The 23,295-nt window shown below is 40.6% G+C and overlaps 1 protein-coding gene across 7 annotated transcripts in view; it reads right to left on the bottom strand.

Moving 5' to 3' along the window:
- Positions 1-899: 899 nt before the first annotated feature.
- ST7 (suppression of tumorigenicity 7) overlaps positions 900-23,295 on the bottom strand; it is a 300,665-nt gene continuing 278,269 nt past the window's right edge. For all 7 annotated transcript variants that reach the window (XM_001364496.4, XM_056799579.1, XM_007504185.3 and 4 more), the window contains exons 13-15: positions 14,654-14,746; positions 11,259-11,398; positions 900-1,296 (exon numbers count right to left, since the gene is read on the bottom strand). In XM_001364496.4, coding sequence (XP_001364533.1) covers positions 1,201-1,296; positions 11,259-11,398; positions 14,654-14,746 — 329 coding nt within the window. In that variant the 3' untranslated portion in view covers positions 900-1,200. The remainder of the gene's footprint in view (positions 1,297-11,258; positions 11,399-14,653; positions 14,747-23,295) is intronic.

Genomic DNA, 23,295 nt, shown 5'->3' with positions numbered 1-23,295 from the left:
TAGTGACTCAATGAGCCTTTCTACTGAAATACTCCGACTTCTCCCATCCACGTGTCATCAAACGCTCACGATAAGTTTAAAATTCAATGACTAATTCAAATGATTAGATGTTTAAAAGTATCCATATTGGTAAAATGCCCATGTTCCAAACACAAGCTATTAGGACAGCCCAGTTTAAAAAAATAGTTTATAGATTATCATCAGAGGTCCTGCTTCCATAATTTACCTCCTATGGGATCCTGAGCAAATAATTTGACCTTTCTAGGCTTCATTTTTGTCCCTTGGAAAATGAAGGGGAGGGACAGGCTTGAACTAGTTGGTTTTTAAGGTCCTTCTAGTTGTGAATCTACAATTTTGATTCATTGCCATGCCACAAACATTTTTCAAATGAATCAATGGCCCTGAAACAACTAAGTTGGATACTTTCAAAAGCATGTTCTTAGGGATGAATTTCACTGCTTTTTCCTTCTATCTTTCTGGCATACTCATTGGTTTGCAATGACAGTCAATTTCAAGGTGAGAAAATTTCTAAATTTTAAATAAGTCAGGGGTTCTTAATCCTTGGTTTAAAAAAACCACTTTGATCATTGTATTTAAATATAGTTTAGTTTCCTTTGGAATCTTTTAAATTTTATTAATAAAAACAGTATTTGGAGAAGAGGTTGGTTAGCTTTAGCAGACTGCCAAAGGAGCTTTGACATAAAAAAAAGCTTTAAGTGTTCCTGACTTAATGGGTCCGTTTTGGAGGCCAGAGATTGTGATGGGTTCTAATTTCCATCAGCAATGATGCTATGTGCAGAATTTGAAGCTACAAGGGCTGTTTTCCCACGGAGGCACCAAGGTTCTTCAAGGAGACCAAAGGCTAGGAGACATTTGAAAATTTAGTAAGAAACAACTGGTTGCTGCAATACACAAAAGTTTATTTTTGAGTTTTTTTTTTTATCTTTTCTGAAGGCAAAATATAATAGAACTGAACATCAATGAATTTTGTACAACAAAAACTTTTCTTTTAATATGAGAACAGACAATCCATGAAGAATTTTTTTTTTTAAGTCTTAGAACGGCTTCCCTTTTAAAAAAAAATCATGCTTTCTCGCGGTCAACAAGGAGTCGGCATGGAAGATATCATGGCAGTCGGGTCGATGCTGGGGATTGGGGGGGAGAGAGGGTGGGGAAGGCAGGGGTGGGAGGGTGTTTCCCTTAGATCCTTGTCAGCTGGTGCCACAGACTGGATGGCAGGATACTTTCTACTTTCTCCATGACGAAATTTAAAGGGGCAAACAAAGTGCTGAGGAACTGCAAAGAAACCAGAGAGACATGAGAGTCAGAAGATAAAACCTCATCCAAGAGCGATGACACACATCAGTACCCTGCACTGTACACCTTCGCAACGGAGGCAGCCTCCCAAGAGAAGCACAATTTCTTATTACGCGTTTAGGGAACATAAATCCTACAGTGGACAGCCTGGAAGAAGGAACCACAGCGGCCAGGTAGTCAATAGAGAGGCTTTCCCAGGCACACGGCTATTCAGACTCAGAGCCATGTTTTGAACCCAGAAATTCTAGGCTCTAACCACTGCAAGCACGATGGGGCACAGCCTCACAAGGGGCAGAGCCAGGATGCAAACCCAGGTCCTCCGACCCCAAATTCGATGCAAGTTTGGGGGACAGAACCTGCATTCCTGCCCTTGGGCTTGGAGGGGGGAGTGGGTCGTGTCCGCAAAAGGCTCCTCTCGCTCTTGGGCATTCTAATGTATCTTGCAGCCACATGTCTGCCATCACAGTCCAATAATGGGCATCCAAAAAGATCTGCCAGAGTACTAGAATAACAAAGCATCGGGAGACCTAGATTCTACCACTTCCTCCTCTGGCTGTCATTGGATAAGTCATTTTCCTATCTCTGGCTTCCAGGTTCTTCTATATAAAAACAAAGGGGCCAAAATGTTTGTTCTCTATGGCTCCATCCAGCTCTGACTGGCTCTGTGGCGGTGAATGAAAAAGTCATTGAAATGGCTAAAATTACTCGGAAATTATAACATTCAGTCTAGCTAGAGGACCTTGGGGTCCTGATTTCCTCATTGACAACATTAAGAGATTGGACTCAATCAGTGGCAGACAAACTAATAGAAATGGATTCTTACAGCTCTGGGTTGACTTGAGAAATCACAAATTAACATCACTACTATCTTGTCTTACTTATATCTATTTATCTATCAATATCTGTCTATGTCTGGGTCTGTCTGTCTTTATATATCTCTATGTCTGTGTCTATGTCTGTCTGTCTATGTCCGTTTCTATATGTCTGTCTCCATCTATGTCTCTGTCTGTCAATGTCTCTGTATGTCTCTGTCTATGTCTCTATGTCGATGTCTGTCTATGTCTGTCTTCATCTATGTCTCTGTCTGTCAATGTCTCTATGTCTCTGTCTGTCTATGTCTCTATGTCGATGTCTGTCTATGTCTGTCTTCATCTATGTCTCTGTCTGTCAATGTCTCTGTATGTCTCTGTCTATGTCTCTATGTCAATGTCTGTGCCTGTCTGTCTGTCTATGTCTGTTTCTATGTCTGTCTTCATCTATGTCTCTGTCTATCTATGTCTCTATGTTGATGTCTGTCTGTCTATGTCTGTCTGTGTCTGTGTATGTCTAATTCTATGTGTCTCCATCTATGTCTCTGTCAATGTCTCTGTCTCTATGTCGATGTCTGTCTGTTTCTATGTCTGTCTCCATCTATGTCTCTGTCAATGTCTCTGTCTCTATGTCGATGTCTGTCTATGTCTGTGCCTTTCTGTGTCTATGTCTGTTTCTATATGTCTGTATATCCATCTATGTCTCTGTTTCTGTCTCTGTCTATGTCGATGTCTGTCTATGTCTCTGTCTATCTACGCTTACCTTCTGTCTTGGAATCAATACTGTGCATTGCTCTCAAGGCAGAAGAGCAGCAAGGGCCAGCCAGGCAATGGGAGTTTAAGTGTCACATAGCTAGGAAGTCTCTGAGGCCATATTTGAACCCAGGATCTCCCATCCCTAGTCCTGGCTCTCAGTCTACTGAGCCATCTAGCTGCCTCCTTTGTTCTCTATTTTTATTTTATTTTTCATTTCCTAATTTCACTGCAACCTGATTCTGGCCATTCAGGTGCTTTTCTGCCTGTGAGTTCAGCCTAGATGACTTCTGAGGTCCTTTCCAGCTCTAATCTTACAATCTTTTTGTCTCTCTGGTCTGACATTACTACATGTTGACTTAAAAATGGAAAAGGAGGCAGTTAACCTATTATGTGGGAGGTGAATTGATTTGAAGTCCTTCCCAGAAATGCTACAACTGATGTACAGCCTTAATGACTTCTGTTTAAGGTTTATAAAGCACTTTGCAGGCATCATTTCAACTGGTTCTCATCATAATTCTGTGAGATGAGGCAGTGTAGACACCTAACAGACAAAGTGCCTGGTTCGAGGTCCCACAGCTCATGACAGTGGAGACTAAACCTCAGGCTTTCTGCATCCGGTTTGCCTAGGTCTCCCTGTTTTAAGTGGGTTCTATTTAACGCATCCACACTCTGGGATTCCATTCATGTGGATATCTCCTTCAAGGACACAGATGGCAACCCTCCCATGACTTTATGAGACCATGTCGGAGAGCTGGCCTTGGCCCATGAGGGTTATTAGAGTCTAACCAACTGCTAACGAGTCTTCCTAACCAAAGGGAGGCTATTCTCCAGACAACAGGCATAAAGACTAGTGCTCAAAACTAACCAAAGGGAGGCTATTCTCCAGACAACAGGCATAGACTAGTGCTCAAAACCTTTCTCCTTCTCAGCTGGGCAGCACACCCCAATGCTGATGCTCCAGGGCAGAACCTTTTCAGAACTATGGGTCACATTACTCCAGGAGGAGCCTCCAGAGAACTGTCTCCTAGGGGACTAAAACAAACAAACCAGCACCTATGAAACTCATCATCCTTTAAACTAAAAAAGAAATTCTGTCTCTTCTTATAAAACCTAGAATTTCTGTTTAAGTGAGAGAATAAGTTTATATTCTATTTTCTATCAGATTCCACCAACGCCCTTTTGACTGACCAGCACCTGCCAGAAAATAGGATCTAACCAACCCCTGCAGAAACATCTGTCAGAGCGACTGCCCAAGCCTCTCCATGGCCCTCTGCCAATGATTTGCCAAGTCACACACTAATATTACAATTGCCTCTATCTCCTTATTTCCATCCACAAGGGGGTAGGAAGAACTCATAACCATTGAAGCAGAACAAATGAAGCCGGAGTACAGGATAGGTGTGAAAGAAAACCTTTGATTATTGGTAGATCTCTCTAGCCCATCTTTATTCAGTTCCACAATCTTGAGGGTTTAACAGAAAAGCTTAGGGTATGAATAGAGATTTTAGACAACCTCACTATCAGCTGAAATTCAATTCAATAAACATTTAAGCCTCTGCTCTGTGCAAGACCAAGACAGACCCACTGACACTGGCTGAACCATAGCTCATGCTCCTTGACTTGTAGGGTCTGCTAGTTCTGAGATGCTGCTTTGTGGGTCATTTTATGAAAAGTCCTTTTGGTCTATGGTCTAAGGATACTGGGCGCAGGGAGAACCCCAGAGTCTGACAGCCAAATCATAGGAGTCATGGTGTCTCCTGAGAGGCAGGCCTCCTAATGCCAGAAATGAAACATGCAGACATTTGGAAAAAAATTGTCCATGACTTCCATAAAACTCCACGTTTGCTTACTAGACTGAACACCATGTTATAGGAGAACTGGGGACATTTAGCTGAGAGAAAATATGGGGTGGAAATGATGTCTTTTGGTGTCTAAAGGGTAGTCACCTGGAAACATAGGTTGCCTATGGCATATGACTAAATGACTAAATTGTGAAAAGCGTTAGAAAAGTGTTAATAGCATGGCATTTAATCATGACATTAAGGAAATTTAAGGTAGCAAAGGGAGGTAGGCTGGACATTTCACCAGAAGGACATGAGGAATCTGAGTATTGTATTGGTTTTGAATGAAATATGAAGAGGCTGAGAGGAACAGGTCTCCAATAATTATCTTGAAGCCCAAGATAAATGGTGAACTGATAGGAGAGAATCTGGCTGCTAGAGAGAATATTAGAAACAACTGGAAAATATGATTGCTGCATTGCTACTGGTGGTCTTTCAAAGATCAAAGGGAACAAAAATGTGATATCTTGATTTTTTTTTAGGAATGGAGTCTACACATTATTGCCAAAGTTGTTTGCCTTAGATTCATACAAAAACAAAATATTGAACATATCACTTATGAACATTTAGTAATAAAGATAAGCAAGAGTTACTAAAATCCAGAATGGCTTCATCAAGAATCACCAGCCAGACTAATTGCCAGAATCACTTAATTCTTTGTTTCCATAACTGGGTTATTGGACTGGTGAATCAGAGGAACGTTTTAGGCATATTTGTACCTAGATTTTTGTGAAGCACTTAGAAAAACTTTATATGCTCTCCTTGGGGATAAGATGAAAAAATGACAACACAAATAGGTAGATCTGAAACTGGTTGGATGACTTGATGCAAAGAATAGACAATTAACAGGTTGATGATAGTTTGGAAGATCCAAATGCCCCAGGGATTTGTCCTTGGTCCTATGATGCTTAACCTTTTTAGAATGATACAGATGAAGACATAGATGGCAAGCTTTCTGAATTTAAAGATAGCACAAAGCTGAGAAGGGATAAATAAAATGAAAGACAACAGGCTCCCCAAAAGATAAGCAATCAAAACCTAATGGGGCAAATGCAAAGTTGTAAGTGAGTATCTATTATATAACATTCAAACAAATTATAGTATTTGAACGTATTGGAATATTGTACTATAAAAATGATTATAATTCTGAGAAATCTGGGGATGCTAGTATGTACTAATGCAGAGCAAACCAAGTTGAAAAACAATAACTCAGATAATTTCCAGAATTATATAAATGGAAAAAAACAAAGAAGGCTTTGGAACTTTGGTGAATGGTGACTTCATACAACCGACTTGAAGTGTGGAATTAAGCATACATTTTCAAACTTGGTCAACATCTTATTTTCCTTAACTACAGATACTAGTTCTATGGGTATGCTCTATTTAGAATGAGAGGGGATTCATAAGGAATTGATAGTGATGACCAAAAAAAAAAAGTTAATAAGGCATTTTTTAAAAGAAGCAAATAAAAATAAAGTTCTCCATTTAAATCAGAAAAAAAAAAACCCACCCAAATTTAGGAAGGAGGAAGCATATATAAATGAGATCATGTGAAAAAGACCTAGGATAAAAAATAAAAATAAAATATAAAAACTAGGATTTTTAGTGTATTGTGAATTCAAAATGAATTAGCAGTGTAACACAACCAAGATAATTCTATCCTAGACTATTCTAAGAACTGCAGTGTCTAGAACAATGGAGGTTCTGCGAGGTCAAGCCAGATCAAATAAGGAATATCGTGTTCTGTTCTCAGTGCCACATTTTAGGAAGGGCACTACACACTCTAGTGCTTTCTTAGTTGGGCAACCAGGAAGATAAAGTGACCGAAGGACATGCCTTTTGTTGAAGAATTGATGAAACTGGGAATGGTTGAGATCAGAGAAGAAAAGACTTGAGGGGCACAGGAGAGAAGTTTTCAAAGACAGCTTGGCATGTGGACGGAGGGTCATACTTGTTCTGGTTGGCTCTTTGCCCTAGAGGGCACCAAAGTTGGCATGACGGGTAAATGTTTCAGAGGCACAGAGAGTGGTTTGATGGAAGAATAAGCTTTCCAATGATTAAAGTTACCCCAGAATGGAATGATTGTTTTGGAAAATAGTGATTTATTTTCCCAGTGGAGCTTTTTAAGCAAAAACTGGTTGCACCCTCATTAGAGATGTTGAAGGATTTTAATTAAAGTGAAAGTTGGATTAGATGATCTCTTATAGATCTTTCTTCTTCTGAAATTCTCTGTATTAGGTAGATGCCCCTAGGAAGATGAACAGAAGGAGACAGAAAAGAATGACACAGGATGAGAAGTTGGTTGAGATCTGGACTAGTGGAGTAAATACCCACCATGATGAAATAATCATGGACCTACCAAAATGCTAAAGTCACATTTTTTCTCTGTTTTGGTCTAACAGTAGACTCAGGAACAATAAATGGAAGTTTCAGAGAGGTGGGCTTCCGCTCATTGTTAAGGAAAAAGCTTAACTAGAACTGTTCAGAAGTAGAATGGGAAATAGTGGATTTTCTGTCATGAGTGGTTTCCATGTGCAGAATGGATATTGTTCATGGGATTCTTTTCCAGATCTAGGCTTGATGAAATCATCTCTGAGGCTCTTTCTAACTCTATAGTTCAGTGATCACAAGAAGAGGCTGAACACAACTTGGCTCAGAAATGTCAATACGCGAGGGTTGGATAAATGAGGTGATTCTCTGTTTACGAGGCTGTCTTACCAAAAGGATGTCCACCCAGAGCCTTATTGAGTATGACTACATTTTCAACTCAGGATTCTAATAAACTGCTAGGCCAAGTATGACAATATTTACATGCACCAAACTGGTTTAAGGAACCACAAATGAGGTGGCAGAAAGATGGGACTAAAGAATGTCTCAGGAAGAAATCATTTCCCCCATCCCTGAAAGGATGAACCAGCCAACCATGTGATGTGGAGTCTAGAGATCGAGGGATTCTAGAGAACATCATACAGTTCAAATTCTGCATTTTACAAGAAAAGGTAGGATGATGGAGAGATCAGAGAGGCCCTTTGGCCCAAGTCAGGCCACATGAGGAGAGAGTCATTCATCTGCGGGGAGAGGAGTCCAACTCAGATTCTCTGATTCCAACTGCCACTCTGTTACACTACATCTGCCCATATTTTTGTGTTTTACAATCCACCAGTGTTTCTGGATCCAACCAATTAGCCAAGGGAAAAAAGCACAATAAACCAGCATCATTTATAGTCCAGGAAAGAAAAGTGACCCATAAAGTGAGTCTGAATGAAGCACAAGCGAATCCCCTGGGCCTGGGTCCCAGCTCGTCTCTCCACCTGCCACATTTCTGTTCAGATGGCAGAGACAGATTTGCCCCATCTCAAAAGGAAACTCACAACAATTCAATCAGTGTTTCTTGGTGAGAAAAAGCAACTGAAATAATATATTTTTTTTAAAAAAGGAAGAGTGACCCTGCAGTCGCCTGAAATCCCATTCTCTCCGGGAAGGTCATGGCGCGCCGGGGGCATCGTTCACCTTTGAAACGCCCTCCCTTATCTGAATCAGTTCCAGGTGCCCTCCGGCCATCTGACAGTGGGCATTTCTGTGTAATCAATACCTGACTTCAAAGGGGCTCTGGCTACAAGTGAGGACGGGAGGAGGTGGTGCTCGGCCTGCGGACAGAGAACAGAAGCAGCAGAGACGGGACACTTGAAAGCCGAGAGGGTCAGCCTGCTGACCTTCCCACATTCTGGGTGAGCCTGGGCCTGGAATGAGAACTTATTTAGACGAGGACCCTTATCTAAGTCACCTCCTCCCCCCGCCCTCCCCCTCCCCTTTTTATGGGGCTAAACCCCTTTCCCAAGAATCCCTCCTCCTTGGTTTTTCTGATGTCAAAGGACTGACATGTTTGTGGACAGAAAAAACACATCAACCATCGGACGTTTCTGAAGTTCAACGCGACGCAGGGGGTAGAGGCAGTCGTTCAATCTCGTTTGCACTTAGAAAATGACACGATCCCCAGGGCGTTATCTATGTTAAAACGGAGAAAATCATCTCCGCGAGCTGAAAATGCTTGCAAAGGGCCTGCAGGGCAGCCGTGATAACCTACGGGGAGTGTCTGGGAGCCAAATGGGGCGACAGGGGTGATGGATGTGAAGAAGACCCTGGGGGCGGGGGGACCCGAAGGGAGATCGCGCTTGTCTCATCCGGGCCATCCATCTTCAGATTCCACGAAGTCCCTTCTTATATTTTGGAATCTGCTCACCCTTAATGACAGCGTGAAGAGGAACGTGACCCCTCGATTTCGTGTGAGGACTAACAGAAAACAACAACAAACAATGGCCATCATTTCCAATACTACGCAGTGGAGCCAACTAGGACCCATGCATGAAATGTCAGCACAGAACCCTAAAGTCAACTCAACCCAATTTGATTCGATTCAATTCATTTATTAAGCATCTACTATGCACAAGGCATTACTAGGCTAGGGACTGAGGATACAATGATGAAATAAGACACAGTTCCTGCCATCAAAGAGCTTACAATCTAACTTATTGTTCATAAAATCGAGCATTTCATTTATCTAGACATAAAATCGAGGCTCCAGAAAGTTGAATAAAAGAGATGTCGTCGGTAGGAAGCCTACCATGGATAGAGGACTCCGAGACCCTGGAGGGAGAGCTGGGGGTTCGAGAGAGAGTCGTCCTCTTGGCAAGCACACTACTGTGTTTCCAGCGTCACCTCCCGCCTCCCCCTTCTGACCCTCCACCAGAACAGACACGCCAGGAGAATCTGGGGAGCAGGCTGGTTTGTAGCATAAGCAGGCATTTACCATGGGGCTGGCTGGTCCTCTGGTTGCAACTCCCCCTAATCGAAGTCTTTGTGAATGTATTATCTTACTTAAACAGGACAGATTCAAAGATAAACCTTTTTTGAAGAAGGGAGACTTTCGGTCTGGGAGAACTGGAGGTCGATGGGAGGGTTTGGACACAAAAAGAAGGGGAGAAGAAGGCTGGATTTGGACTCCAGGGTCCCGGGGAGGAACCTCCCTTCATGTCCTTGGGGAAGTCTTTTAACTCGTCTGGGCCTCCGTTTCATGGAGTGTGAAATGAGTGTCAGTCCTTTTCGGTCCTAGACCTCTGGGGAAGGATGATGCCCTACGGAGAGGCCCGGGCATCCTGATTTTAACCTTTACTGAACTGGATTAGGGAGGGACAGTGAGAGGCTAGCCTAAAAATGGAAGGGCGTATTGATAGGGAATTGGACATAAATAAACAAGTGTGTTTAGAGGGGTGTGGAGGGTTTATAAACCGTGTCCAGTGAGAAACGGTGGAGGGTCTCGAGGACAACTTTGTTGGGAGAAGAGAGGGGGATGACGGCTGTCTTCAAATATCTGAAGAGTTGTTGTGTGAAAGAGAGATGACTGGTGTGTTACCTCATCGGGCAGTAGTGGGACCAATGGTTGGAAATAGCAGGGAAATAGATTTTGACTTAACAGAAGTAAATGCTTTATAGGCATTAGAGCTGCCCAACAACAGATGAGGCAGCCTTGGAAAGGACTGAGTTCTCTTCCTGGAAATGGTCAAGCGGAGACTTGAACGACCATATGTTAGAGATAGAGAAGGAATTCTTATAGGGGTGAAGGGGCAGCACTAAATGATCTCTAAGGTCCATTCCCCGGGAGCAGGGATATTTGACTTTTATAAGAACCGACAAAATTGCAGCCAAAATGAACTATGTCACCTCCACGTTCCTCCCCCCTCCCCATTCACATGGTTAACCTGGCTGATTAAAATAATCAGCCTTTCATTAAAGTTAGAAATCCTCCTTCCCCTTCCCCAACTTCTTTTTTTAACCCTGTCTATCTTGAACTTTAAAGGGAGAGCCAGAGAAACCCAAACCCTCTGGTAATGTGTTTTCTTATTACTTCTCTCATTTGGATAATCATCTGTGTGTAAGTCTGCACACTGCTCCTTCCAGCCATGTTGTCTAAGATGACCTCATGAAAAATATTTGCTATAAAGACAGCCACAGGCGTGCGTCCGTGCTGTCACTAGAGACTGCCAAAGTCACTAAGTGACTTCTTGGCAATGCTTTTCCCCCTTGGACAGCCCTATCAGCTTAATCAGAGTCTGGGTTGCATGTGAGCCCATGAGTGGATGGTACAACTCTGCACTTCCCTTCAATTCATTTCCTCAAACGAGCCAAGGATTTATAGCTTTTTATTTTTAATTTGTCTTCATTAGATTAACTTCAAAAATACAGATTCCATTTACTGAATGGGAGAAGCTACAATATCCTAAGCTTAGAAATGTCATATAATTCAAATGAGATAAACAAAATGGAATTATCAGTTGCAGATTCCCTAAGCTTTTGCACAAGTGACATTCAATGCTTAGATTTCTCTGCTACTAAGGAAAATCCAGACGCTCAACAGTCGGCAGTGGCTAGTTCGGGGCCATCTCCATTTCTAAAATGCAGGGTCTTGCTGGCTTCCCCTCTGGGTCACTTTGGCTTTGCTCTCGCTTTCCCTGAGGGCTCCATACTGAAGAGTACTCACAGCTTTTGCGAAGACCCCCATAAGCTCTGGGAACTGATGGGTCAGGAGGGCCAGCATGGCTGTGAAGGAACATAATCCAGCAGTGAAGAGAATAAAGAAAGGAAGCTCCTTCTTTGGGTAAACTGATACTTCATGGAAAGCTGCAGAGAAGGCAGGAATGGAACAGTTAGTGCTGACTTGAAATGACTCTGGAGAGGGCTTCTAACACACGGGCAAGTGGCTGTGGTCTGGTGGAAAGGCACCATATTGGAGGCCAAGCACCTGAATTTATTCAACTTTCTACCAGTGTTGCCTTGGGCAAAATCCCTTGACTTTGGGTCTTAGTATCTTTGTCTATAAAGGAGAAGGTTACAGGCTTCTTATCTCTCTCTCTCTCTCTGTGGTTCTGAAGCTATGAGCCATGCTCCAATACTTTGGCACTCAATTCTGTTAGAAATTAAATGGTGAAACCCTTGAGCAAATAAACCTGCAATCAGACCCTTGCTCTAGGCCTGCCTGTACGTCCCCATCAGGTTTTTAAATTCCTTTCCAGGTAGCCCTGGCTGGTCATCATCTTCTGTTAAAATCATATCTCTATGCTTGGCAAGACTGGCCTTAGGTGATGAGTGTTCGCCCTCACCACTGGGGTTCCTCCAGCTCTGTGTGGGAGACATAGAGAAGCAGGGGCTTGGGCTAACTTTTTGTGGGAATCAAAATTCCTTATTTAAAACATCTCAATCCCTCCCTCCCTGCTTCATGAAGACTGCTCCATCCTTAACTTTATTAAATATTAAGTGCCTGCTACATACAAAGTACTATGTTGAATGTTGGGAATAGAAAGTTGAAAATAAAATCATTCCTGATTGTAGGAGCATATATTCTACAGCAGGAGGAGGTGTAGATGACCTGTACAAAAATAATAGAGCTGATGTGAAGAAGCATTAGAAGCATAAGAAAGGGTTATTTTTATCTTTATATATATATTATATATATATATATATTTATATATTTTTCATATAGAAGTGCTCATTTTATTTAGTATTAGGTTTAGATATTTTTTAAGGAATGTTGGACTCAGGGGGCAGCTAGGTGGTTCAGTAGATTGAGAACCTAGAAGGTCCAGGGCTCAAATCTGGCTTCAGACATTTCCTAGCTCTGTGATCCTGGGCAAGTCACTTAACCCCATTTGCCTAGCCCTTACTGTTCTTCTGCCTTGGAACCCATACTTCCTATTGATTCTAAGATGGAAGATAAGGGCTGGGATCCTATGATGGATACTGAATCTAGTAGGCTGGCAGAAGAAATGCTGCTGTTTTCTATGACAAATGTTCCTTCCCACCCCTCAAAAAATCTAGCTGCTCATGCTCCTGGAGGATCTCTCTCAGATTTGAAGCTTCACACCTACGGGGGGGGGGGGGGGTAGGGGGGGTGAGCTAGTTTTACATATGGAATGTTTACTGAGGATTCCTCAGCAATCATTTTAGTGGCAATCAGCTGAATTCCACAGGCAGCCCATAGCCACAATTTCTTTGGAAGCATCCCAGCCAGCATCTAGAAGAATCATCGCCTGGCTCATAGTTACGAGGATCTGCCAAAAGCCATGACTGAGCCAACGAAAAGATACCAATCCTAAGAAGGGAGTTCCATGCCATGGTGCCTGCAGGTCCTGTTTTTTTCTTTCCAAGGTGACTAAAAGAGGGTAGGAAGGGGGCAACTACCCTTGGGGTCAATAAAAAAGTTTTACCATGATGTCATTGGCCAAGGAAATTAAAGCCAGTGAAGAATGAAGTAGTTAGGTTCTACATACTGACTAGAATGAAAGAGAGGTCCAATTCATAAATTATACTTCTTTCTTGTGGGGCAAATGTATCGAATTTTTAATAGGCAACATCATGATCTTTACTTTTAAAATAAAATCAATCACTCCTCTATCTCAAAAAAAAATTTTTTTTTCAGGAGCTGAGATTCAAATCATCTCATTCATTTCTACGATGTGGGCAAGAAGTTTATAAATTATTATCCTTTTAGAAGTTCCTTTCAGAAAATTTAGTCTTGGTTGGACTTGCTCATAATTCTACAAAAAGGCAAAAGGAAGAGTTCATTGAGACATTAATGGACTCTCTTCTTGGAACTTTTCTGAAAAATTGCTCATCTCACTACCCTCAAGCTCAAGGGAGAGAAGAATGTTAAGTTGAAAGTCTGGGCCATTGTGTGCATTCTTGGGTACCAAACCTAAAGTGATAATATAATCCTAAATGCCATTCTGTAGAATAAAAGAAAGCTAATATTTACCACTTTCTTTTTAAAAGAATGAGGAATTTCCTATTAGGCCTGATTAGTAAGGAAATGAGTAAGGAACCTCCTGCTACTTCAATGTATGATGATAGCAATTAGTTCTGCACCTAAACCCCACAACTTGGTGATTTATTACTGGTTCAATAACGTTTGCATCTGAAAATCCACTATATATTCTATTATTCTTTAGAACGAAGTACCTTGTGCATTATCTCTGAGATATTGCTATGATTGGGGTGATTATAAAGGGGTGGGGGAGTGAAATCTTAGCCAAGGTTCGAAGCTTATTATCTGAGAGAGAAAAAATGTCCTCACGCAGACTACATAAAAAGCCTGGAAGTGATACTTGTACACAGTTTACCCAAAACTGATTTGATAACAATTATTTAGTCCAAATTGTCAAAACAATGTTGTAATACACTAAATTCATAAATAATACTTTCCACATGTGTTACGGGTCACTAGTTTGTTTGCCTACAAAGTCCTTGAGGGCATTATCTGTGTTATTTGTATTTCCCTACAGGGCTGCAGTTGTAAAGGTTCTCAATAAATGTTAAATCAATTAGTCAATCAATTCTAATGCCCATGGGAAATCCCTTCCACCAAGAGAATTGCATCACCCAAAAAAAGCTTACCCTGTTTCCATCTTCCCTCTCTGGCAATGATGTCAAGGCATTTAGACCCCACTCTCCCCTCCATTACTCATCTGTATCCATAACTCTCCCCTCGAATCAGTGCTTTCTCTTCAAATTAAAAGTCCCCCCAAAATGCCATTATCCATGAAGGAATAGGCTTATTAACCCCCTGCTATTTCCCTTTACAGATCCCTTCTGGTCTTCCCAGACCAGAGGCACTTCACACATCCTGGGCACCCAGTAAATGGCAAATGTTTTTGCTTGAATTTGTATTTTCCTCAGACTTTATCCTCTGAAGAACTTGGATACATTTGTTGAAACCACTCCTCCAGCACCTAACCCATCTGAATGGAACTGGGGGACCAGAGTAGGCACGGCTGAGGGAAAGACACAGCCAATCTCTCCCACGTCCCGCCCCTGCCTGCCTGGGTGCAAAAGCGATGCCACTCTACAGCATGAGCTCGCTCTAGAATTCTGTTCACTTACATGGAAGCAGCTCCCTGTCTGCCGTTTCTGTACAGATGGGGTAGGGGTAAAAAAGGTGCCCTTTTTCCAAGGGATAAGGGATCATCCTAAAAGCTGAAAAGAAACAAAACCACTCGTTAGAGGCCCGGCATTCACTTTCCTGCTTCACAGTTTCCAGAAAGGCTTTGAGGCACTTTGAGACATAGGAGAACTCTTGAAAACCATGTTGGACCTACGTGAACTCTGATCCCGAGAGCGGAGAAGTGGGCAATGATGTATTGTGATCTATTACTCACGCATTCATCTCACAGTTCATGTTGTGGGCGTATCTCACACATGGGGGGGGGGGCGCCATCAATAATAACGACCCGGACCCATCATCTGTGAAATATTCTAAAAATGTTATGAGCGCTGACCCAAGAATTCAATGGGTAGTAAAGCGCTACGAGAACATAAATCTGAACTGATTCCTTTGGAACATGTTTCAAATGTAAAAATATGAAAGGCATTTTAACATAACTTTTTCTAAATGTGTCCAAGTGGAATAAATTTTCAACCAGGATGGATTTAAAGGGGGTAAAAAAAACCCTAAAAAATGTAGGACGGGGGTGGTGGCATTTTTTGAGTTTATGAAACTTTTAAATCTTCAAAATCATGTGAAAAATAATGGACCTAGAGAGAAAGATTGATTATCTGCATTTTGATGATGTCAGGCCACCTGAATTATGCTTTTGTGGCTTATGATAACATTAGACCCTGAGACTGAATTATAGCTTTCCAATCAATCCATCCTTTCCCATTATCATGGATGTTATTCTCACTGTCGCAATGTCATCAACATGTTAGTCTCACTGTTCCTATGAACAGCATTCATTGAGGTGATTTTTCCTCCACAGATGTCTTTTAGCTATAATACACTACAATGGGGTGAATAGCACGCATAGTTCTGTCTTATGGCTTCTCATGTCAGTCGCCCATGCTCTTATTCACTTGATTGTAATGGGAAGTGGAAATATATCATCGATAAAATAGACTTTTTTTTTTAACCCAAGACACAGGCTGTGAGCCCGCCTACCAACGATCCTCCTGTCTACACTCTCTCTCCTACGGGGCAGTGGGGAAGGAGCACTCCGTAGGAAATATTATTTTCCATTTCAAAGACTCCATCTAAAGTAATTGCAGTTCCATCCTAAGCTATGTAATTACCTAACCCATCTCCAAATGCTGTCAATGGTCCTATTTATCTTTTGCATACTTCTTTCCAACAGGACTATGCAATGTAGAATGTTCTCCCTCACAAGAAATGACAAGGTTCCATTGTAACTAGCCTCAGTGCACATATGGTATTTATTCTGGTGTCTGAATATTATTTAAAAGTAAAAACATTATGTATGTGATTCCAGCATTTGGAATGCAGTCAAATCTGCACCACAGTGGTATCACTCTGAGGTTACAGCCCATTGCCACAGAGAATATAAATCACTATAAACTCAGGATTAGAACAGAGCCAGTTTGCTGAGGTAAAAATGTTATCAATTTTCTTCTAGTAACAGAAACCTCTTAAACAGAGATTAAAACATTAAAACACTCCAGGCTTCAGTGCTTCAGCTCGCCCTAGTCCAATCAGGCTTTTTTATTTTCATTTTCATACCAGCAAAGATGCCTTTGGCTGGAATGTATGGGAACGAGGGCTCTCTGTGCAGGTTGCTGGCACAGAGGCAGCTGGAGCCAAGCTTCCCAAAGGAGACTGGCCCTTCCTGGTGGGGCAGAGGGGAGGACAAAGGTAAGGGCTGGGAGAGAGACCAACTTTTAGTATTCTTTTGTAGGACACACTAACATCTCTTCTAGGAAGCAATGACTTGAAGTGTAAACTACAATATGACTAAGTTTTAAAACAATTTCACATCGGTGATGAATGCTGAGATAGCATCTGAAAAATAAGTAAAAAGCCTATGTAGACAATGTGCATGAAATCCAGGTTCTGTATATGCGTCTGAGAAAATGATAATGTTGCTATAATTAAACTCTTATTTGAGTTCCTATGAAGTAAAGCACCTGCATTCAAAGAGGTTATAAATATGAATTTAAATCTCATCAATAGTTGAAACTGGATTTCTACCCAGGGAGCCATTTTAAAAAGGAAGCACGGAAGGGCAAGGCTTTCATAGTGTTAAACCTTAAAAATCCAGGGGTTGTTGATGTCTTTTCAGTTTCTAGGCCAAACATCTTTTTTTCTTTTTGTTGGCATTTGATATAAATATTGAACTTGCATATCAAGTTAGTCTTTTTCTTGCTCTAAACTGTTTTGGTTGGGGGGGTTGCTGTGGTCAGGGAGGAGTAGGCAAGAGGTCAGAAACTTTTATAACATACAACTATGTATTCGAAGTGTGTATGTTTATATGTATGGATGGATTTTTCCATGATAGTAGATGCTTTTGTGGAGCTCTTATAGCCTCTTGTCAGTTGTCATCTGCTTTAAGTCCATTAAATAACATTAAGGCTTTTGGCTTCGCCAAACAAAAACAAATACAAAAACATTTTTCGACTGGAATTCTATCCCTTATCCGCCCTGCTGTGCTTAGGTTTAAAAATGTGTGAGATAAGTCCTGGAGATCTCTGAGACAGCTGGATAATAGGTACAGTGTGCACTGATTTAACTCTGCATTTCCTAGTTCCTTTTCATTTCAGATAGGATTGATTCTCTTTCATGTTCCACAGGGAGTGTCCTTTCCTGATCAGCTCCCAGCCAATTCTCTAATCGCCCTACAAGCCCTGGAACGTGCCAATTGGGGGACAGAAATAACTCTGGAGTTGTTATACACAGAAAAAAGGTCACTTGTGCAACGCCTTTTGGGCCATTAGTGTGACGACCCATGCCCTGGGAATGGACACTGTCCTCTGTTCTTCCACATGGAAGCTACCGCCCAGGGCTCATGATCAGGCAGTTGGCATATATTATCTGTCAAGTTTCTCTCCTAATTACCCCTGGCAATGGAATCACTCTGTGAGGAGGGAACGTTTTTTTCATGGCTGGAGGCCAAACCTCCCAGCCTCCCGCCTCTCTGAGTCCTCTAGGTGTCGAGGTCGCCCATGGTGGCAACCCACCCCCTTGTGGGGTCTGCCTGCCCCCCCCCCCCCAGAGAACAGCCGGGGATGCGCAGCCACGCCCCGAGGATCTACTTGTACCCAGCTGTTCTCACAAGTTATGGAAGCCTAAAAGCTATAGGACTTTGGGCTCCTCTGCAAAGTGGCGAGTTAGATTCAACGGAGCTCCCCATCATCCCCAAGGCCGTCACGACTCTCAATCCAGTCAGTGACTGGGACCACGAAAGGGCTTCCATCCCTCACGGGACAGGAGTAACTAGTATAAGTAATCGGGCCGTTTTCAGGTTGGATACAAAGAGATCCGACTCTTTAGAATTTACCAGTTGGATACATCCCTGATAGCGCTTGCACAGCAACCATAAGAAAACGAATTTATGAAGGAGCGAGAGTGGTACGGTGGATGGAGTGCCAGGTCTGGCGTCAAGTCCAAATCTGGCCTCGGACACACACTAGCGAGGTGACCTGGGGCAAGCCACTTTACCGTGTTTACCTCAGTTTCCTCAGCTATAAACTGAGCTGGAGAAGGAAATGGCAAACCAGGCCAGTATCCTTGCCAAGAAAACCCCAAATGGGGTCACGAAGAGTCACAACTGGAATATACTGAGCAACAATTTGGTGCCTTTTTTTTTTTGTCAACTTGAATTTATTAAGCCAATTCTGGAGACACAAAGAAAGGTAAAAAATAGTCCTAGATCTCAGAGTTTACAATGTAATGGAGTAGAAAACACAAAAACAATTATGTACAAACAAGCTAGTGACAGAAGAAACTGGAAGTTAGATCAGGAGTGTCAGGGGCTGAGAAAGCTTCTTAGAGAAGTGGGAACCTATTCCTCATTGTGACTGTCATGTGTGATCTACATGTCATTTGTGTGACGGGTACTGCATGGGGCAGCATACAATATGTAACTGGAAAGGAGGGAAAAATGAAAAGAGATTTAACTCTACATTCTGCAACTTCTGAAGTCTAGGATTTTAAAATAGTTCTGTAATGATTGATACCAACGCATCTTACATGTAGGGAAATTAAAGTTAATTTTTCAAATGATTTGACCATGACAGAACCACGATTTATAAAAAGCTTATTCTTTAAAAGAGTTATCCTGGGAAAGTGAGGTGGCTCAAACCTGGCTGCATGTGACCCTGAATGAGTCACTTATCCTCAATTTCCAAGCCCTTTACTGCTCTTCTGCCTTAGAACTAATATTTAAATGAATACTGAAAAATCGTATTGACATATAATCTGGAAAAAAATTAATTAAAAAGAACTGATGTATCATTTCTAAGATAGAAGGTATGGGTTAAAAAAAATCATTTGTCTGGTACTAACTGGATTTATTTCAGGCAGCATGAATGGATAATGAATAATAGAAAAATGGACTCTTTACAATTAAGTTTATACTGTATGCAGTGGCTGTCCCTTGGCATAAGGAGGTTATCAGCAATAGATTAGATTGATAAATATTTTTGCCAAAGGCACAAAATCAGAGTATAGACTTATTTTTATAAGCTTTTAATGTTTCAGTTTTAGTAGTCAGTTGGAGTCAACAACCCTAGGGACAATCTGTCACTGAGGGTCATTTACCATCAAATTGAGAGACAGAACCAATGCAAATCAAAATCTTATGCTATGGATCAAAACTGACTCATTTTTTTTCCATTCAAAGGAAAATTAACGTCATGTCCTTTCATGGTGTCTTCTCCCTCCCATTAAACCTCAAGCAAAAACCTCAAGAATGACATATTTAATAAGGTCTCAGAATTTTCCAAAAGGAAAGTAAGCTGTGTCCCACTTGATCAAATGAAAAAACAAACAAAACAGAACCAAAGAATGGCTAAGCGAATTGATCTAAGGTCAAAATAGCCTTTGGAAATGAGGAACTAGGGACCAGATCTGCAAAATCCAAATTCAGTTTTTTTGGCCACCAGGATGTACTGCCATTAAATAAATAAAGTAACTAACTACTCTTAAAATAAATCCTTGAGTAAGTGAAGTATTAGAGAGAGAATGTTACATCAGCATGGGAACCTGGTAAACTGGATAGAGAAGGTGGCACGTTTAAAGTAGGGCTTCCTAATGTATAAGGATGCTTTAAATGGAAGCCACTATAAATGGGATTTCTCATTTATGTATGTATTTTATAGACCCCATAATCTGGTCACATCTGCAATGGTGTGTTTGTGAAGATAACCAGAGCGTAGAATGTTTAAATGAGTATAATTCAGATAAGGTGGCAGCTGCTTAATGAACTAAGTTACATTGTAAAAACAAAGCATAAAATTTTTATAAATAAAACATTTCTTTCTTTAGCAAATATTCAGACTTTGAGGAACATATTGTGTAATTTCAGTGGCTGGGTAGTGATGAATCAAACATTTCTGGAAACCTCTGAAATGTTGATATATTTGTGGTGGAGAACTGAGATTTAAAAGGGAAAAAAAAAACCCAGCTGCCTTAAACCCAGGCAATTTCAATTATGCATCTGCTGGGCTTTGAAATTTTATAAAAAGTGGAACTTGATTTTCCATCCTGACTAATGGGAAATGATTTGATTCCACAGAATCAAAGTTAAACTAATACAATTTATTTAGACGGAAAACCAGAACCAAAAACCCCAACCAAAACTTGTGACTAGAATCTGAAATCCCCTTCTGGACAGTCTTTGACCAAAACAATTGCTATTAAGCAGGGATTTGGGGAAATTTGGTGTGTTTAAAAAAAATCCCCTTCCCTCCCTCCTTCCAAATAAGTCCTTGCTCCTTATTGCCACCCTCAAAATAAATGCAGCAAAAGGACACAGCTTCTAAGGAGCAATGAAATGACTTCGGCTACAAACCAGGTTTTTTTCTTGGAAGGAAGAGATGTCAAAATACACCACCAAGTGGTTTACTGCATGAAGTGCAGTTTCCTTCAGCTTCCCCCAAAAGAATCACCACCTGCATGCAACTAGTGTCCCATCAAGGAAGGCCTTAGCACAGGACTGACAGCTCTTAGCATAATGGAACCCCTGGAGAGAAATGACAGAGAAGCACACAGGTACTTCTGCCAGTCTCAGGAAAAACCCAGAATCTCGCATTTTCCTCATGACTGGAGGGACCCTGACTAGAAGCTAGACATGAATCAGGAAAGAAGACCAAAGAAGGTAACTCACACATGTCATTGTTATCAGATTGTCTGGTTTTGAAAAATGACTGCAGATCTCCCTTTAGTTCCTTTGGGAAAATTCAGTGCCTCAATCATCTAGTCAACAAACATTTAAGTATCGACTTTGGGTAATGTATTGTATTAGCTATTGCTGGAAATACAAAAATAAATTGGGCACGGTGACTGCCTGAAGGGAGCTTGCAATTGAAGTTAAATCATTTTACACTGAATAAATTTTAAAATAAACTTTTTTCTAATACCTTGCATTTTATATAATGCTTTGGGTGCAACGTCTCATTTGATTCACATATCAATGCAATAAAGAAGGTAGAGTGACCATTAATATTGCCATTTTACAAATAACCTGCATTTGAGAGATGAAATGACCTGTTAACAATTTAAGGCTAATAAGCGACAATTTATAAAACTAATAGTAAAGCCAAAATTTGAATGCAGGCCTTCCTACACCAAATCCAATGTTTATCCTAAGAGGTATAGTCTTTGAAAGGTCAAGCAATAGTGTAGAAGCTTTCTCATTTTGAGATCTGAATTCTGCAAATGAAGGTTTCAGATAGACTTCCGCTTTGTGCTATATTAACATCAGGAGATCATAAGATCACATGTTCAGCCTCTGAGATTTTTAACTTGAGAGTTGTTTTAAATTTGTTTTAAAATGTTTTGTTGTTGTTAACTATCAATATAAATTGCTTCCTTTATTATCCTACTTATTTTAATTGATGTATTTAAAAACGAATCTAAGGAGTCTATAACCTTTACCAGTTTACCAAAGGAGTACAAAACAACTTAGTATTTATGCCAAATGCATGCTCTAATGGTTTTTAAATTACAAAATGTTATATAAACTATGATTTAAACTTTTTTTTAAACTAGTGAAAATCAATTCTTGCTAAAAATTTTTTTCTTTCCTAAATTTGATGTTATTAGGTTTCTGGTGTCAGAGCAGAATATGGGAAACTAGGATGAAGTGCATAGGGATTCCCATCATAGGCAGAATTATGTGGCCAAACTGGCTATAAATACCATGTAAAGGGAGGGTGTGCCTATTCCCTCCCTTGACATCAGCCTTTATTAAAGCTTGTATAAATCCTAACTTCTCTGAAGTAGCTATTTATAGATCTGTCATTCATAAAATTATCTAATTCCTTGTTGAATACATTTTTGTGCAAGTTTTACCTATTGAAAGTATTGATTTCCAGAAGTTAAGGGAGTAGGCAATTTATTTATCCTGTTTAAGTGGTTTCATTTTCCAAGGATCTTCTAAACGTTTTGTGATTTTGTGGACAAATGGATGTTCACCTAATCCATTTGTTTATTTCATAGTTCTTGATTTGATCTACTTTTAGTCTTTGCCTTTTCATATACAACAGTCAATCTTTTTAGTTCTATCCTTTTTATAGATCCTTTCTTGCCAAAAATCTCTCTTTCCAATCATTTCAAGTTCCTCTTCTCTAGACTTTCTTTAGCTCCATCATATTTTTTCTTGAGGTTCAGTCAGGACTGCACATGGCATTTCAGAAAAGTATTAGAAAAAATATAAATGTATAATATAGAAAAGAAAAAGAAAATGCTTTAGGGAAGGTCAGTTACCATTTTCTGTCTTGTTTCTGATACCCATCTTGAAGAGCCTAGCATTTTATTTGTCTTTTTTACTACCCTTAAGGAACAATTGATAATGGCTCCCAAACCCTATTCTGGAATCACAAGGGCTATTAGGTGTCAATTATTGTCAATTATTCCTTGGGGATATTGTCTCAATTTGTAGATGTAGCCAGAAAGACCAACAAATTAGTTACATTGCTGGTACAATGGATAAAGAGTCAGAAGACAAGATTTGAGTTCAATTATGGCCATCACAAATTTACTAAATATATGATCCTGGGCAAGTCACTTAACTTCTGTCTGGCTCAATTTCCTTACCTATAAAATGGAGATAAGAACAGCACCTATCTCCCAAGGTTGTTATAAGAATAAATGAGATATTTACCCACTTTTAAAACTCACTTGCCACTTTTTTTGTCTAACTACAGTCAACCAATCTGAAGGTTTCCTAGAAAGCTGTAATGACAGGCTATCTATCTGAATGTAAAGTCACTATTTTCATCCTTGAATTTCTTCAAAACTTTTAGGGAAATGCTACGGATTTATTGACATTATTCTTGTCGATTTGACTAAGAAAACTGAAAAGCAATCACTATTTTATCTAATAGCAACTTGTCCAATTCACATCACTGCTAACTTCCCTGCTGCCCTTCTTAAGGAAAAGAGTTCATTCAGTGTATCAGCCTTATTAATCCCTCAAAGTTCTTTCTGACTATTTAAGCTTTTTCTTTTCTTTTCTACTTCACTGACAAGATTTTCTTCATGGGCTTCTCTGTTCTCATTTGTGTTTCCTTTC

This window comes from Monodelphis domestica, chromosome 5 (genome assembly GCF_027887165.1).
Source record: "Monodelphis domestica isolate mMonDom1 chromosome 5, mMonDom1.pri, whole genome shotgun sequence".
In the NCBI taxonomy this organism is placed as follows: Eukaryota; Metazoa; Chordata; class Mammalia; order Didelphimorphia; family Didelphidae; genus Monodelphis; species Monodelphis domestica.
This window is presented reverse-complemented; position numbering and strand designations above follow the sequence as displayed.